At 42.5% G+C, this 18,009-nt stretch overlaps 2 protein-coding genes across 18 annotated transcripts in view; both read right to left on the reverse strand.

Annotated features, from left to right (window-relative positions):
* Positions 1-15,813, reverse strand: part of SNAP91 (synaptosome associated protein 91) — a 172,168-nt gene extending 156,355 nt beyond the window's left edge. For 11 of the 17 annotated variants that reach the window (XM_069598998.1, XM_069598996.1, XM_069598993.1 and 8 more), the window contains exons 1-2: positions 15,271-15,531; positions 14,159-14,318 (exon numbers count right to left, since the gene is read on the reverse strand). In XM_069598998.1, the coding sequence (XP_069455099.1) occupies positions 14,159-14,288 (130 nt within the window). In that variant the 5' untranslated portion in view covers positions 14,289-14,318; positions 15,271-15,531. Of the gene's footprint in view, positions 1-14,158; positions 14,319-15,270 lie in introns of all 17 variants that reach the window. The other 6 variants (XM_069598997.1, XM_069598994.1, XM_069598986.1 and 3 more) reach the window with 3 other exon arrangements.
* A 213-nt stretch (positions 15,814-16,026) lies between these two features.
* Positions 16,027-18,009, reverse strand: part of C8H6orf58 (chromosome 8 C6orf58 homolog) — a 120,653-nt gene continuing 118,670 nt past the window's right edge. The window contains exon 8 of the mRNA XM_069598934.1: positions 16,027-16,168. Within this exon, the coding sequence (XP_069455035.1) occupies positions 16,027-16,168 (142 nt within the window). The remainder of the gene's footprint in view (positions 16,169-18,009) is intronic.

An 18,009-nucleotide genomic window follows, 5' to 3' on the forward strand; every position in this document is an offset into this window, starting at 1 on the left:
GACGGAGGAGCCTGGTAGGCTGCAGTCCATGGGGTCGCTAAGAGTCGGACACAACTGAGTGACTTCACTTTTCACTTTCATGCACTAGAGAAGGAAATGGCAACCCACTCCAGTGTTCTTGCCTAGAGAATCCCAGGGACGGGAGAGCCTGGTGGGCTGCCGTCTATGGGGTCGCACAGAGTTGGACACGACTGAAGCGACTTAGGAGCAGCAGCTTTTAAAGACAAGGCCACTGGCATATGCACCTCAGGCTTGGAACCAACCAAGATGAATGTCAATTCTGGATAAATAAATAAATCCAGATAAATAAATCTAGTGGGCAGTATGCCTCAGTAGCCAGCATAGATAAATTGCCTAGACAAGTGACAGCAAATTTGTTTCGTCTTAAATGTCAACTATGATTGACAGTAGAAATTCAAAACATTGTATATGGGTGCACTCTGAGGCCAAATCAATGGCTCTGAAGAAAGAGTGCCAGAATCAATCTGCAATGTCTGCCAAGGATGGAGGAATATGCAGTGAGAATTATCAGCTGTTTGTCATCCATTTCCAGAATTATCTAGCCTCACAGGGAAAAAAAAGAAAGAAAGAAACAGCTACTAGCACGGCTTCCCAGGTGGCGCTAGTGGTAAAGAACCCGCCTGCCAAAGCAGGAGACATGAGATGCAGGTTCAGTCCCTGGGCTGGGAAGATCTCCTGGAGAAGGGAATGGTAACCCCCTCCAGTATTCTTGCCTGGAGTATCTCATGGACAGAGGAGCCCGGTGGGCTATAGTCCATGGGGTTGCAAAGACTCGGGCCCAACTGATGTGACTTAGCATACATGCAGCTTATTGCTAGATATTCACATCCCATTTCCTTCTCCTCTTGGATTCATATCTAGACTTCAATTCCTACTTTCTCTTACACTTTGGTGAGGCCATTGAAATCTTGCCAATGGAAAATAGGTGGAAATGACACCCAGGCATCATCACCTCAATCTTTCCTACAATACTTACTCCCCTTTCTGTCTTCCTTCCTCCATCAGACAGATGCATAGAATCCTGGAGGGCTCTGAAACACTAGGTGATAAATTCGCCAAGACGGGATGAACTATCTGTAGCAAACTGTGATGTGATCAAGAAACAATACTTGTATCAAGCCACTAGCTCTTAGGGTTCCCCACTAAATAGCTCTGGTTGAACTAGAAACTGTTAGCATCATGCCACATATTGACACAGGTCAACCAGGACCTGGGCAAGGTAAATGAGTGTTTTTCCTTCAGCTTCTCTAAAACTTCAGCTCTAAGAAGACTGTCCCTTTCTTTTGGTGAAGTTGTTTGTCAAAATAGTTTGATCTACATTCTTGTAACTCACATTCAAAACAGTCATGATTAACAAGAGTATGAAGCAGAAAGTAAACACCCTTCCATCCACAGATAACATTTTTGCATATATTCTACCAAAATAAATACTATGGGCATACACATACGTCCTTTAAAAATGAAAACTGAATTATATCTCATTTGTCTTTCTATGTCAACTATAAGAAACTCATTTTTAAAGGTTGTTCAGTTGCTTATTGGCATACAACATCAAGTATTTAGGTGTATTATCTTGTATTCCTATAGACTGCTGCAACAAATACCCTTAAATGCATATGTTTCTCTATTTTTCCAATTATTTATCTGAGACAAATTTATAACAAATTCCTGAGCCAAAGGATTTTCAAGAGTTTTGACTAGTACTGCCAATCTGTCCTCCCAAAAGTGTGTATCAATTTACACCCCTGCCAATTGAGTGCCCAACTTACACTCTTATTTTTCCACCTGGAAAAGTACTATACTGAACTCAATTAAAGAAGCATCTTTTGCTGAATACACAGTGTAACTGCATGAAATGATTAGTATGATCCACAACAAAGACCAAAGTCAAATCTTTGTTCTAGCACTCCACATATACACACACACACATACACAGAACCAACTCTTGACATAATAATGTTACTACCGTGCACTGTTCTTCAAAAAAAAAAAATGCAAAGTAGAACTAAAAATTAAATGACTCCTTTGGAACCATGATGAGAATTCTTGGCAGAGTGGGGGGAGAAAGAACAATTAGAGAAACAAAAAGCAAAGAGGAGATGCAGGTGTTAAAAACGGTGCAGTCTGTCCATTGGCACAGGCTCAAATCACTCTTCCATGCACCTTAAATGAGTACACTCATGCTCAGTCAAGGGCAGCCAAAACCAGAGTGTTAAGTGTTAAAATACTTAATGAAGAAACCAGGAAAACATGAACACACTGCAATTCTATTGGGATAGGAAGACCAAAAAAACCAAAACTTCATTATGCCGTGGTCTAACTGAAGTGTTTAGCTAGATGACAGATCTGTAAGCTGTACAATTTGATGCTAATTAGGTTGATAATGAGATTATATGAAGTTTCCAAAATTTCTATTAGGGAAGACTCAATAGGACATTTTCTGATATCTTTCTAATATTTACCTCAGGAAAAATTACAAAGGACGGTGATATGAAAGCGACTGGCTTTGGAAAGAATAGGCGAAAGGAAATATTCTTCATGTGGATATTTTCTTAACCTAAATTTTAACAACCTTTGTATTTTTTCTTTGGTGTTAACAGGCTAACAGACCAACCCAATGAAGTATGGAGCAAACATACTGAGACATTTAATATATATGGTGATTTGGGGGGGCGTGGGGGGTTTCTATTTTGGGGTTTTGCTTTAGATTTTTAATAGTTGGGAACCTGATTTTATAAAATTCTGTAATTTCAGTCATGATAGTTAAGGAATGTTATAAATTATGTCAGCACAAGAAGAAGATCAAACTAAGAGAACTTAAAGTTTAACACATGGTTTTTAGAAGACTTTCAACTAAATGACACGTGTCTGTAATCTTTACAGTCTTCACTGTCACCAATGGCACAGGGAGCATTCTCTGGTGTCAGCACCAGGACCCAAGAACCAAGCAAGAGACAAGGAGAGGCAACAGGTATGTAAGGATCATACTGGCAGGATAAGGTCTGGAACGGTCACCAGGGGCAGCTGCACGGTAATCCCTGTGTCACAAGTGCCCAGGGTTATGTTTGCATTTATGGTGAATAGAATTTGAATTCACACTCTTAAACACGTGTGCATGTATGTTACATTTCTCACATGACCCCACACAGGGATTATTATCTGTCAAAGGCACAGCAATCAGAATTAGGTGAACAAAGCAATGACCCATTAGGGCAACTGCTCAAGGCAGATAGATAAAGAAGTATTCAGTATTAACACACAAAGAATGTGTGATTTTTCTCCTCTTTGGGACTCATCCATAAAAATGAAAAGCTTGGACAACTTCTAGTATTCTCTGGAGCCTAGAAGACCCTCCAGATCTGGCCCTACCCACAACTCAGGTCTTGTCTCATAGCCTTCTCAGTCTTCCTAATCTCAGTCTTTCAGCAGCCCTTATTTAACTTCTTTCAATGCCCAAAATGTGTCTTGCTCACCCCAAGCCTCTTCCAAGATAACAGTCTGCGACAGCCCTGGTCCACCCCTCACCCAGGTCAGCCACGCTTATTCTTTAAAGCTGGACTTAAACATCACCTCTGCTGCAATGCACCTCCATGGAGGACTTCACCTCCCTTGTTAAAACTTCTTTTAGAACAACATGCAATTAGCTTTTTTCATTTTCTGTCTACCCAAGTAAGCTGCAAGCTCTCTGATGCCAAGAGTTGTGTATCTTGCTCACTCTAGCATCCTACACCTTCTGGAACAATTATTGGTGGTGCTGTGTGTGTGCTCAGTAATATCCAACTGTTTGCGAGCACATGGACTGTAGCCCACCAGGCTCCTCCATCGATGGGATTTCCCAAGCTTGAATACTGGAGTGGGTTGCCATTTCCTTCTCCAGGGATCTTCCTGAACCAGGGATTGAACCCATGTCTCTATCATCTCCTGCACTGGCAGGTGGATTCTTTATACTGCACCACCTAGGAAGCTCGGAACAATTCCTGGTATTTAGTAAATACTCAAATATTTGTTAAATGAATAAATGAAGAGATTGTGTTTAATAAAGCTACTAAAAGACTCAATACTAAAAGTAACTTCTAGTTTCTCCAAACAGGTCATGAAAAGCCAAATTAAATATGCTGATATTCACTGTTCTCTTTACAAAGAATCCAGAGCTTTCTGTTAAGTTGTCTCCTTTCCTCACTGTTTCTCCAAAACCCTCAAGCTGTTAATGGTAATAATAAATCACTATACATATAGTGAAAAATAATCATTTCAGTGAAAATTAACAGCATGTAGCTATTTTTGAAATAACATTTTTCTTCTATAACTATCCTTACCATTAATAATGTAGGTAGTTATAAATTATAAAATGGCTAGTGAAAAACAATGCTACCCAACTGTATCCAACTTAAACCAAGCAAATGGTACACACATCTACACCCACATGATGCTAGTGAAGAGTTTTCTTGATATTAACATCCAGTCATCCACTACCTCATCAATAATGATATACACCAAGAGAAGCACACATATGCTTTAAATCCGTAACCAAAACACTTTTCCTGTCAAGGCTATAATTTTAACCAAATGTAAAATCTCATTTCTGAAACCTAGCTTCACTCATTCCTTTTCAGTAGGTTTCAGAAATGAGATTTTAAAATATATAAAGACACAGAAGCAGCATATATAAAGGCCCCCAAATAATGCAGAGTATAACGAAGCTGATGAATGTCAGAGTTGCTCTGGAATGAACTAAGGAGTTGTGTAAAGAGGATGGGCGGAGAAGGCAATGGCACCCCACTCCAGTATTCTTGCCTGGAAAATCCCATGGACGGAGGAGCCTGGTAGGCTGCAGTCCATGAGGTCGCTAAGAGTCGGACACGACTGAGCGACTTCACTTTGACTTTTCACTTTCATGCATTGGAGAAGGAAATGGCAATCCACTCCAGCATTTTTGCCTGGAGAATCTCAGGGACAGGGGAGCCCGGTGGGCTGCCGTCTATGGGGTCGCACAGAGTCGGACACGACTGAAGCGACTTACCAGCAGCAGCAAAGAGGATTGGGGGGGGGGGAGGTGCAGAGGATGGAAAACAGGTGGATTGCATTTCTAGCATACAAGTAAACTAGCAAGGAGGAAAACACCTGGTAATTTAGATAAATATTACAGGCACCTTCCACTTATTTGGCTGTATTCATGAAGAGGTAAAAGCAATCCCTAAGGCCAGAAATGAAAGATGCAGAAAACCACAAGGTAGGTAAACTGATACTTGAGAGAAGGCTGACCTGAGGCCATGTGCTAGTCTGAGTGGCCAGAAGCTTAGATTTTAACAGCCCTTTGAAGAACAAAAGACCAGGCGGTGGGGACTAAGCAAGACGGCTGATTGGAACCAAAACCTCCTCACAGAGCTGGGACCCTCAAGTTACCTCCTTACTAAAATTAGGAGGAAAAAAAAAACAACAACTAAGAACACTTTCAAGCAAAGGAAGATCACAGGAAAACAATTCATTCGACCTAGGTCTTTGGTAGTTGTGGTGGGGGAAAGAATCTCTGGGGCATGTGTAAACATAGCTTGTCACCTTGCTGGAGTTTGTGATTCAAATTTTTGTTACAGATTCACACTCCTCTATCCAAGATCCTTGAGCCATATATGTTTCAGAATTTAGGATTTTCCAGATTTTCCAAAAGTAGTATGAGGCACACAGCCATAAACTAAGTAACCTAGTATAATCTGGGCAACATACATACAGCAGTCTTTCTGTAGCTCAATATATGAACCTTCAAGGTAGGTAATAAAATGGCTATGACCGATCACGTTTTGTCAACAAATGATTTCCAAAAGAATTTTGCTCTTCTGAGCTTTTTGGATTTTCAAATTATGAATAAGAATTATGGACCTGGACCTGCATTAGACAGGAAGCTCCAAGAACAGAAATTAACTTAAGGTACTCCCAGGATGGTAGTGCATGTGGGACCTTATAGAAGCAAACACAAATCCTCTCTAAATACAGTTAGGCTTTCTAGGATTCCCACAGATGAAGTCCTAGACAACGTGATCTCAGAGTCCAAAATTACAAAACACGTGAGGAAACAAATCATTATTGAAAGTCAGGCAAAAACAATGGCGGAAGCAGAGCTTCATGTAATTGATCTGTGAGATACAGAATATAAAATGAGTTGTGTTAGAAATGGTAAAGAAATAAAAGAGAAACTCAAAATGTGAGCAAGAAGTGTATATTATCTCAATGCAAGGGAATACTAAAAACTTCAAAAATGAAAAGTATAAATGAGTAAAATTAAAAACTAAATATGAGTAAAAGCAGACAAGATATAGCTAAAGAGAGAATTAATGAACTGGAAGATATCTGAAAAAGCATAATAAAGAAAGTATTAGAAACTATGAAAGGTATATTTAGAGATGGATATAATGAGAAGGTTCAGCACATACATAATCATGTTTGAAGGAGATAAGAAAGAGAACAGATGTAGGGAACAATCAACGATAACAGAAAGGCAGGGAATTTTCCAGAACTGATGAAACATATAAATTCTCAAATTCAGGAAACCCATCAAGTTCCAAATAGGATAAATAAAAAGAAAACTACATCTGAACAGACATACAGTACAGATGAAAGAGAAAGAGAGGTTACCTGAAGGTAGGCATTGAAGGTAGGCAATGGCAACCCACTCCAGTGTTCTTGCCCGGAGAATCCCAGGGACGGGGAGCCTGGTGGGCTGCCATCTGTGGGGTCGCACAGAGTCGGACACGACTGAAGCGACTTAGCAGCAGCAGCAGCAGCAGCAATGGTACTAGCAATGCTAACTACAGCAGTGGTAATAATAACTGGTGCTCACTGCATGTTTCTGTGTCAAGTTCTGGGCTAGTATCTTAGATGCATTCTCTCTCTTATTTCTCATCAAAATTGAGGTAGATACTAATATTAATCATTTTACAGATTAAGACTAATTACTGATCAAACCAAGTAGAAGACAGCTAAAGAAGGAGAGGTCAGTTTTAAAAGAACTGATCACCCACTGTATTTGAGTGGAAGAGAACCCTTGTGGGAGTGGTCTGGGCAATTTAGTGGACAATGTCTGACACCCTACAAGGATTCTAACATTTCATGTGTGAATTAGGCCAAAGAGACAGAATATACAAAGGAGGCTTGAGCTGTATTTTTTGTCTTTAGAATTATGAGTGTCTGTTTCAAGAAGCTTGGTTGTGAAAGAAAAGCAAGGGGATGACAGGTTGGTTGCTGGAAAAGGTCACAGAATTCAAGGAGAGTTGTGTGTAGGAGGTTCTGTTTGTTTGTTTTCAAGGGAGATACTTGAAAATTTCATGAGAGAGCTAGAGAGAGAAGTTTAAGATACAGATGACACAAAATAAGTGATGCAGAAAGTAGAGTTATACCTTAAAATAAAAGTGCTAATCCTAGGAGAAAAAGCAAATGATCAGGCCCCAGGGCAAAACCACACAAAGCGAAGATCTAGCTTCCAGCTTCTCTCTTCTGGGTAGCCAGGAATGGCACATCACAAGATCTCTTAGACGACATCAGAGCCTTCTTAAAGATGCATAATAGAGAAATCTTACAGACACATCGGAGAACAGGGGAGGGGGACAGGAGGATCCTCACACACTTGGCACAAACGGAAGAGAAAGCAGGAAAAGGAGCTACAGAAAGGCAGCAGGCTGCAGGTTACAACTCTCTCTGGTTTGTGCTTTCATCCAACTGCTCCAAGGAAGATACAATCATTTTTTACTTATAGGTACGCCATTCAACTATTCTCCCCTTTACAAAAAGCACAAGATAGAGAAACTTCCACATTACATTAACACCAAAGATAAACAGATAGCCAACACGTCCCTTCAAGCAAGCAAAGTATTCCTCTGTAAAGAGAAATGAATTTACAAGGTGAAACTGGCGAATAAACATTTTATAGTGGCAAGAAATGTGGCTTTTCAAATTATTTAACGGCATTAAGATTATATGGAAGGCTCTCTCAGGAGCTGCTGGCTCAGGAGTTGAATCATCTAAAATACAGCTCCGTAAGGAAAGCATTCTCTGCCCTCAGGGAACACGGTTATATGTCACATTTGACCTTCTTTACCAAGTTATTAAAACCGAGATAAGCTCCAAAGAACACCCTATCCCAACATCAACCAATTTGAAGAGAGGAGGTAAGATATTAAAAAGGATATTTACTTGTGAAGTGCTTCCCTCATAGCTCAGTTGGTAAAGAATCTGCCTGCAATGCAGGAAATCCTGGTTCAATTCCTGGGCTGGGAAGATCCCCCAGAGAAGGGAAAGGCTACCCACTCCAGTATTCTGGCCTGGAGAATTCCACGGACTGTAGAAGGGAAAGGCTATCCATTCCACTATTCGTGGGCTTCCCTTGTGGCTCAGCTGGTAAAGAATCTGCCTGCAGTGTGGGAGACCTGGGTTGAATCCCTGTGTTGGGAAGATCCCCTGGAAAAGGGAAAGGGTACCCACTCCAGTATTCTGGCCTGGAAAATTCCATGGACTGTAGTCCATGGGGTCCCAAAGAGTTGGAGATGACTGAGCAACTTTCACTTCATTTCACTTCACTTCACTTACTTGTGAAAAGCTAAGGGAAAGATCCATGGCAACTAAGTGCACAGATTAAATTTCAAATTAAGACTTCAACAACCATTTATTAAACATTAAAACTAATATGGCAATGAACCAAACATCTAGATTTTAATCTAAAATGCAGGAAGCTAATTTTGCAATTACGATATGAATGTACCTACTGCATATATAGTTTTACATATTTTTTCATATACACAATCTCTTAAATCACCAGAGTAACTTCTAAAAATATGATTTATCAGTTTTATACTGGTACTAAGAAAGTATCTGCTAACCACACTGATCTCAAAAGGGAAAGAAAAAACTAAAGTGACCCTAAGATATTTAACATTATACCATAAAAAATATTTCTCTGAAAATGTGGAAGTAAAAAGATCCAGGAAAAGATCTTTATTGTTCCAGTAACTGATATAAAGGCTACTTAATTATTGGGTTGGCCAAAAAGTTCATTTGGGTTTTCCCAGACCACCTTCCTGAGAGGTACGAATGAACTTTTTGCCCAACCCAATATTTTAAATCATTTCTAGGGCAAGCTCCCTGATATGACCTAAGACTCTTTGCCACTCTTCTTCTGCTCCTGCTAACCTCTCCACCTCACAAGATCTCTTCTCCTCTCCTGGGATGCTGATCATCATCTGAGAATGTCACAGGACCACACAAATTGGACCCTTTCAGATTTAAGGTATGAATGATAATAGTGTCAAATGTCTTTAGAAGCCTATTCCCCTCATCTCTTTCTGACTGTCTAAAAAATAACATAGACTGTTCTAAACCATTTCCACATGGGCTGGGGCTTCTGTTGAAATCAAGGAGGAGGAACAAAGTATGCCTCAGTCTAAAAAATTAGAGGGTTTATTTGGACAATAACAAATAGTTAAATGAGAACTGAAATCAAAATAAAATACATTTATAGCAAGTTAGCACACTTCTCATATTGCAAGTTACCCTAGTATTCAGCAAGCTTTTATACACTGCTGCACATTAATTTTACTCAGTAAGCTTAGCTTACGCTTTTGATATTAGCACTATAGAAATTTCTTGTTATCACAAATACAGATATGATGAGCAAATGAAAACTGATCAACTGAATCAGTATACAAATAGCACTTCTATAAATGAAAATATATTTTATATGCTGTATCCTAAAGAAGCCTATGTAAAGCAAATACATTTAATTGTTCATTCTGTTCGCTCATAAAATTTCTTACTTACTAGAAAATATTTTATAAATGAAGTTAAAGTGGTAGGACTTCTGTGGTCATTTGCCAATATTTGCCTTGAATCAAAATATACTCTATATCTCCTATTACCTCTACCTGATATTCAGGATACAGCATGCTTGGGGCTGGTGCACGGGGATGACCCAGAGAGATGTTATGAGGAGGGAGGCGGGAGGGGGGTTCATGTTTGGGAATGCATGTACACCCGTGGTGGATTCATGTCAATGTATGGCAAAACAAATACAGTATTGTAAAGTAAAATAAAGTAAAAATAAAAATTAAAAAAAGAAAAAAGAAATACAATCTTATTTTTTTCTTATTTTTTGGAGGGAAAGAAGCATTTATGAATGTCAATATCTCTCAAACATAAGCTTTAGAATTTGAATTACTTATTAGTAGAATAAGCTCATTATTAAATACTCTCAAGAGGTTTAAAATGGAAAAAAATAGGATTACTGATAAGCGATTTGGCTTTTTCATAAGGTTTGTTTGATGTTAATAATTTCTAAGATTGAAATTTTGACAACCTTAAACAGGGTATTTTAACAATATAGTAAATACATAGAAATTGTTCATAAGAGCAGTTAACCAAAATTAATCTTATACAAGGGGTGTAAAACTTCCCAAATTCTCCCTGGAGGTGTTACTTTGGGTCAACTCTTTGTTCTTTAACCCTGACATAGCATTTGGGTAAGCAAGCACTGGATGTTATACAGGATCCTCTTACTGTATTATTTGACCTGGGTTATCCCTTAGGCCATCAACCACAAAACAGAAATGGAAAAACAATGGAAATGGAAAACAGTTTACATTTTGTAATGTAATGTAACCAAGTAGGTGAATGCTTGCCAAGTCCTGGATATTCTATGTGCTATCAAATAGGTACACAATGTTACAGGGAAAGGATGTACAAAAAAACTAATGTCAAAGTAACATTGATTACAGGTTCAGTCCCTCAGGCTCAGTCCTGTCCAAATCTTTGCGACCCCCTGGATTGTAGCCCACCAGATTCCTCTGTCCATGGGATTCTCCAGGCAAGAATACTGGAGTGGGTTGCCATTTCCTTCTCCAAACGTTGATTAGGTGTTTAATTTTCATGTGCAAAGGGCAACATTATTCTAGTAGAGTGTGGAATAAAAGCTTTACATAATCTAAAAGTACCTGAAAACACAGAATCCTCATTTAGATTATTAAGGATTCTATCCTTAATCATATCCTTTAAATTTCATATATAACTTCTGATTATGAAGAAACTTTTCTGAATATAATTTTCCTTCAAGAAACATACTATTATTGAAAACACAGAAAAAAATTTGAGAACACATGTCCAGAGTTTCCTTATTTCTCTGCCTTCTTATTATATGAAATTCTGCCTCCAGATGTTAACAAATCATTCCTCCAAAAGCATAAATCATGTATCATTAAGCCTTATTTTATAGACTACCATATTTAACAATAATTTTTGAGGCCTATCAACCCAAAGAGAAAAAATTATCTTTTAAACGAGTATTTTAAATAATATTAAGTACACATTTCATAAAGATTCTGAGCCCAATTAACCCAAGGTTGTTTAAAAAAAAAAAAATCACAGAACCATTAACTCTGTTCTTACAACCTTCTAATCTGAACTCCAAACTGCCAAATTACATACAAATCCAACTAGCAAAAACTTTTTTGGTTTCATTGCCTCAACTCTGCATTTTGTGCTCTTTTCCTCCTAACTAGTATTTAATATTTTCATGACTAAATAATCTTAAGATTATTTCAGTGCCCACAGAGAAACTTAGCTATATGTTTGCCTGTTTTAATAACTGGCGTGACTCACTTTTAAAACTGCTATGTTACTGGAAACCTGTGAATAAATTACTAAGGTCATCTACTGTTACTGAAAGGAACATTGCAAAGAATTCTGTACAAAGATGCCTTCCTACAATGCATATACATATAACATTATTCATTTATATGTTGAGATTTTCCATATCACGTTTAATTAAAATAGGTCATATCAGTAACTTGATACATATCTTTCCAAATTCCACCCTAAGGTTGACTTTAAATGAAGATAATTTATTTTATGCCTTACTGGAAAAGTAAAATGTTAAAGAGAAAGACCAATACTCCTCAGTCCTTGGCTTTTGCTCATTTTTTAAAATAAAAGAATTTTCATGCCTATCATAAGAATTAAAATAAGTATGTGGAGTTGTGATGCTCAGTTTCACACAAAGCCATGCACACAGGATGGGTATTCTGAAGATTAGACCATTCCAGTTCATATGGTTCCTTTCCCCCCTCTCACTAGAAACTATTACTAAAAAAGCCACACATGGTAGTTAAGTGCAGTGGTTAAAAGCTATGAATATTAGTTACCTTCTCTGAACCTATTGAGCAAAGATAAATTAGAAATGTAAAGCTCAGTGCCTGGCACACAGTAACTGCTCAATAAATGTTTAGCTCTTATGATTATTCATCTTAATAATCTGATACAAGTTCCTCCTTCAGCTGATTTCTTTAAATATAGAACATTCCCCCTATATTCCACATCTTCAGAATCACCTCACTCACTAACATATGAGAGCAATACTGAAAAACCAGCCACCTGGAAAATTTATAAAAGATTTTCCAAGATCAAAAGATTAAGGTGACTATGGAAGAGTCAGTCTTTCTCTGAAACATGCTTAAGGAAAGTCTCTAACCTTTGACTGTTCTCTGAAAGGTATCAATATATGGATCTATCCTTTTCAAACCATTTAGCAAATCCACAACCTATAGCTTTTTCTATTATGAGGATTGGCTACACTGACACCTACCTTTCAGACATGAGTCATCCTTTCAGAGTTGGGGAAACTGATGGAAACATGGCTAAATGATTCAGCACACTGCAGCAAAACGAGCTGGTCATGAATTTATAATTTCCTCTTGTGTTAGGGGTCTTGGCCCAGCTGACCTCTCTTACCCCACACTGCATGGATAACATACAATACCAAAATCACGTTTTGTAAAAGATTCTCTCAGGAAGAGAGTAATGGTGTATCCCCCTCAGACAAGCTTCTAGAAGCAAAATTATTCATTTTTATGAGACAACAGGTTTGCAAGCCTGGAGAATCCTTACATCATCCAGCTATAAGCTTCATCAAGCTTTGCTTGTACCAGGACCAGAGTCAATTCTTACAGTGCTTTCATTTTCTCAGCTGCACCAGGCACACACTGGGGAAGGCCTAAAGCATAAGAAAATCTGAAAATGGGCAAAGGAAGCCAGATGGAAAGTGGGTACAGCTACACCATGTCTCTCATGCCAACACTGACCTTTACCAACAAACAACACAGGAGGACAGATTCTAAGCAGGTCCAAAGGACCGAACAGTAACTACAGAATATATTATTACTTGTGAGAAGCCTCACTACTCAAAGCAGGTGAAAGCCTTTTTCTAAGGGTCCCTATTAGCCCTTCAATAACAAAACATTTACTAGGCTAATCCAATGAAATCTTTAGAAACAGATTCCAAACTAGATTAAAGCCTTTCCCATCAAATAACCAAGTTTTTTTTTAAAACAAAATATGAACTGAATGTTTTCATCTAAAATTGCACCATCTCAAATGCTGGCAAAGCACAACCATTTTGTGCTACAGCATGGCCATTCCACCTAGCAGTTCCTGAGAACGGGACAAAGAAGTGTGCCAGGATGTGGAAAACGAAATCTCCATTATCTGTGAAGTGCAATTTCCTCATTCAGGAGCTTGACTTTATTTCAGTTTGCTGTGGTGACACACAACACACACGCAGTGAACCTCAGCAGCAGCACTGAAAGAGACGACACTATTTTAAAAACTACCCCGAATGTATTGTAGGAAACAACTAGGGTGATACATGTCTGACCTCGCACGAATCCATTTTCGTGGTTATTTCGGTTACGAGTGTGCAACCCCTGGTTTCTTCTAATGTGGACTGGAGGGGGGGGGGCGGGGTGAAAAGGGGCTTAGAAAAAAAAAAAAGGTGAAAAACGCTTAAACCAGAATACACAATTTCTTGGTACCTTAAAGTGTGTTTGTTAATATATACATATGTATATATACATACATATTTATTTATTTATATTCTCCACTAAAACCCTGGAGGTCAGCAGGAGAAAAAAAAATGGCTCAAAGACAAGGTTTCAGGGCTGACCCACGGCGACACCTCGACAGTGGGAGATTCTGAGCTCAGTGAGGGACAGCCCGGCTCCGAGGTCGCATGGCTGCAGCATAAGCCGCCGGCGAGCCCAGGCCGCGCCGCACGCGTCCGGAGCGCCTCGGCCGTGCGCATATCCCACTTATATAAAGAGAGGCTTACAGTCCAGGTGCTTTTTCTTGGGGCCCATCACTTCATGAGTAGTGGCTTTGCAGACCGCTCTGGCTACAGCGGAGCCTGTCACGCTGTACTGAGCCGCGGCGATCCGATCCGTGAGCGTTTGGCCCGACATCTTCTCCGGCCGCGTCTACCGCCTCCTCTTCTGCGGGGAAAGAGGGGGGAGCGGGGGGTGGGGGAAGATGGTCCTGCTTTAAGCCGCAGACTTGACCCTTCGAGCACCCAGGCCTTGCCTCCTCCAGCCGCACGGAGGCTCTCTTCTCCGTCCCCGCCCTGGTACCCCCTTGCCAGAGCCAGTAGCGCGCTAAGCCCCGCACCGGCGAAGCGGTCTGGCGGGGGCTGGGGGAGGGGGAAGGGGGGAGGCCTTGAGCGAGACAAGGTCCCCTCCAGGAACCTCAGCGCGGATCCGGCGCCAGCATCGTGACAATGTCCCCGAACGACCCTCCACTTCCCTCCCCTACCCCACCCCCATGCTGCCCGCCTCACCCCTCCGCGCCCCTCTGTCCAACAGCACTTTCGCGGCAACCTGATCTCCGGTGCCAGACCAGCCACGGTGTGCGTGCGGGTTATTCCCTGGGCGCCGCGCCCGCCCTGCGCCCACCTCTCGCCTCCCCGCCGCAGCGTCTCCTCCGAGCAGCCCGCAGGCTTCGGAGAATGGACCGGATACCCAAGCCGTGGCCGCCTCCCTCCTCCTCCCCGCGCCGCTGCAGCAACCGGCTCGGCCCCGCTCGGTCGCAGCGGAGATTATCCTAGCGTTGCGCCATGTTACGCGTCCGCCTCCCCTTCCCTCCTCGCCGCCGTCTCCGGGGCCCCGCCGAGGCCCTCCGCCCGGAGCCCCCTCCCCTCGTTCCCAAAGCCCCACCGCAAGGGCCGCCCCGGGGCTCTGCGGAGGCGCCCGAGTCTCGGAGCGCCTCGCCCCTCCTGACAGCGGAGTCCAGAAGGGCTGACAGCCCCAGCCCAGCCCCCCGGCCGCCCTCGAGCACGCCGCGGAGCTGTCACCCGGCCGCTGCCCTTCCTCGCGCCCTAGGATTATCCCCTCTCGCTCCCCGCGCGGCCCGAGCGCGCAGAGAGGCCCGAGCCGGCGCCCCGGTACTCACCCCGCCCCAGGAGCGGCGCTGCCCGCCGCAGGATGAGCGGAGCCCGGGTGGCCGAAGGAAGTCGCGCCGGGTGGGTGTGTGCGGCCGCGCGCGGACCCGGTGCCCCGGGGCGCGATGCCTCCAGCCCCGGCCCAGCCCCCACCCTCGGCTCCGCGGCCCCTCCACCCGCCGCCCGTGGCCCCAGGAGCCAGCCGCACCCGCCCGCTGCAGCGTCTCCCCAGCCCTCCGCGCTGCGGCCCCATCCCCGCCCCCACCTCAGCTGTGGTTGCTCCGGCGAGTCAGGTGACGGCGGCGGACAAACCCGGGCGAGCTCTCCACGCAGCGCCTCGCGGCCCCCTCCCAGCTACTCACACACGCCGCCCCCCCGGGGCCGCGAGCTTCCAGGCAAGGGGGCCGCGCGCGAGCATCCCCGGCAGGCGCGAGCAGAGAGGAGGGAGGCGGGGAGGCCGACACCCGCCCAGCCAACCACCCTCCGCGAGGCGCCCGGCAGCCCGTCTGCTCCCTGGACCCGCACCCGGCACGCACTGCGCGCGCGCGCGCACCGCGCACACCTGCCGGCCGTCTGCAGGATGCTCCCGGGCGGCGGGGGCGTTGGCGCAGCCCGCCTAGAGAGGTCGCGAGTTCTGCTCCGCGGACGCCGGGGCTGGGGCGTCGTGGCGCGCTGCCTGGAAGAACCCAGCCCTTCCTCCCCTACATCTGACTCGCCCGCCGGCCAAAGGCAGCAGAGGCCTCGATGGGCAGGACGATTTTAAAATGTCAAATTCTGTTGGCCGACAGGGCCGTTACCTGTGCGTCCTCGACTCCTTGGAGCGCCTCCACTTGTCTGTGTTTTACTTGGCAGCTCGCGTGGGCAGTTAATTCTCTCGCCACTTTGGTCTTAAACGCATACTGAAGTCTACTACAAGGACGCATGAATAACAAGACTATCGATCCCGTTCCAGATCATATGCAGAGTAGTTTTTTAGGTGCGTAAGGAAAACTCTTTTGCACTTTTAATTTTTTGCACTTGAATATAGTCTTTGTGTTAAGTGTATTTGAATTCTATACATGGATTTCTAAACAGGGATTTGGCTACGTTAATGGTTTCACGTGCTGACAGTTTCTGAGATTGTTGTTTACCTTAAACTGAAAAATCTTTTAAATTCTCACGGTAGAATCGAGATGAGACTTCACTTGTGAATTTGCTTGCCATTGTTCCTGGCTTTGTTTTATGCTTTCTTTCATTTGGCTCAGGGTTGAGTACGCAAAGGCATGATTTTGTAACTGTTGGGACTGATTCTAGCGTTAATTAGAAGCGTGAAGACTGAAGACAACTCAAGACTACCTTCGTCAGGTTCTAAATACTGGTCTTCCCATACCTAGCAGTACCACACCTAGATATTTAAATAAGAAAAAAAAAAAACCTTCCATTCAAAACCTTGTCCTCAAATTTTGTAGCAGCTTTATATGGTGACACCAAACTGCAAGAATGTCATTCTAGTGGTAAGCGGATAAAGTGTGGTATAACCACACGTGCAATATTATTAAGCAATAACAGGGAACAAACGACATAAATGAGTCTCAGGTGTACTATGCTACATCAAAGAAGCCCAACCCCACACGCTGCTTATGTTCTGATTGTATAACATTCTGAAAAAGGCAAAATTATAGAGACAAAGCATGTCAGATGCCAGGGGTAGGGGAAGAGATAGACTGCAAAGGGGCAGAAGTTAACCTTTTTGGAGTGATGAAAATGCTCTGTATCATGATTGTGACAATAGTTACACACCTGCATATATTACTCAAAGCTTACCAGTTTGTACTCTTACAATTGGTGAGTTTATCGTATGTAAATTATACCTCAATAAATCTGATAAATAAAGAACTAGAATGGCAATATCATCAGACAGAGCAGGCTGCATAATAAGAAATATTAGTAAGATTTAAAATGCACATTTCATGAAAAAGAGGTTACAACAGACAATGCAGAAATACAAAAGATTCTAAGTGACTATTATGAACAACTATATGGTAATAAAATAGATAACCTGGAAGAAATGGACAAATTCTTAGAAAAGTTCAATCTTCTAAGACTGAAGCAAGAAGAAATAGAAATTATGAACAACCCAATTACAAGCACTGAAATTGGAGCTGTGATCAAAAATCTCCCAAAAAACAAAAGCCCAGGACCAGATGCGGAGAAGGCAATGGCAACCCACTCCAGTACCCTTGCCTGGAAAATCCCATGGACAGAGGAGCCTGGTAGGCTGCAGTCCATGGGGTCGCAAAGAGTTGGACATGACTGAGCGACTTCACTTTCACTTTTCACTTTCATGCATTAGAGAAGGAAATGGTAACCCACTCCAGTGTTCTTGCCTGGAGAATCCCAGGGATGGTGGAGCCTGGTGGGCTGCTTTATGGGGTAGCACAGTTGGACTGGACTGAAGCGACTTAGCAGCAGCAGCAGCAGCAGCAGGACCAGATGGCTTCACAGGAGAATTCTATCAAACATTTAGAGAAGAGCTAATGCCTAGCCTTCTAAAACTCTTTCAACAAATTGCAGAGGAAAGAACACTATAAAACTCTTAGAGGAAAACATAGGTAGAACCCTTGATGACATAAAGCAAGATTCTGTATGACCCATTACTCCTAGAGTAATGAAAATAAAAACAAAAGTAAACAAGGGGACCTGATTAAACTTAAAAGCTTTTGCACAGCAAAGGAAACTGTAAGCAGGGTGAAAAGACAACCCCCAGAATG

The sequence above is a fragment of the Ovis canadensis genome, chromosome 8, assembly GCF_042477335.2.
Source record: "Ovis canadensis isolate MfBH-ARS-UI-01 breed Bighorn chromosome 8, ARS-UI_OviCan_v2, whole genome shotgun sequence".
Classification (NCBI taxonomy): domain Eukaryota; kingdom Metazoa; phylum Chordata; class Mammalia; order Artiodactyla; family Bovidae; genus Ovis; species Ovis canadensis.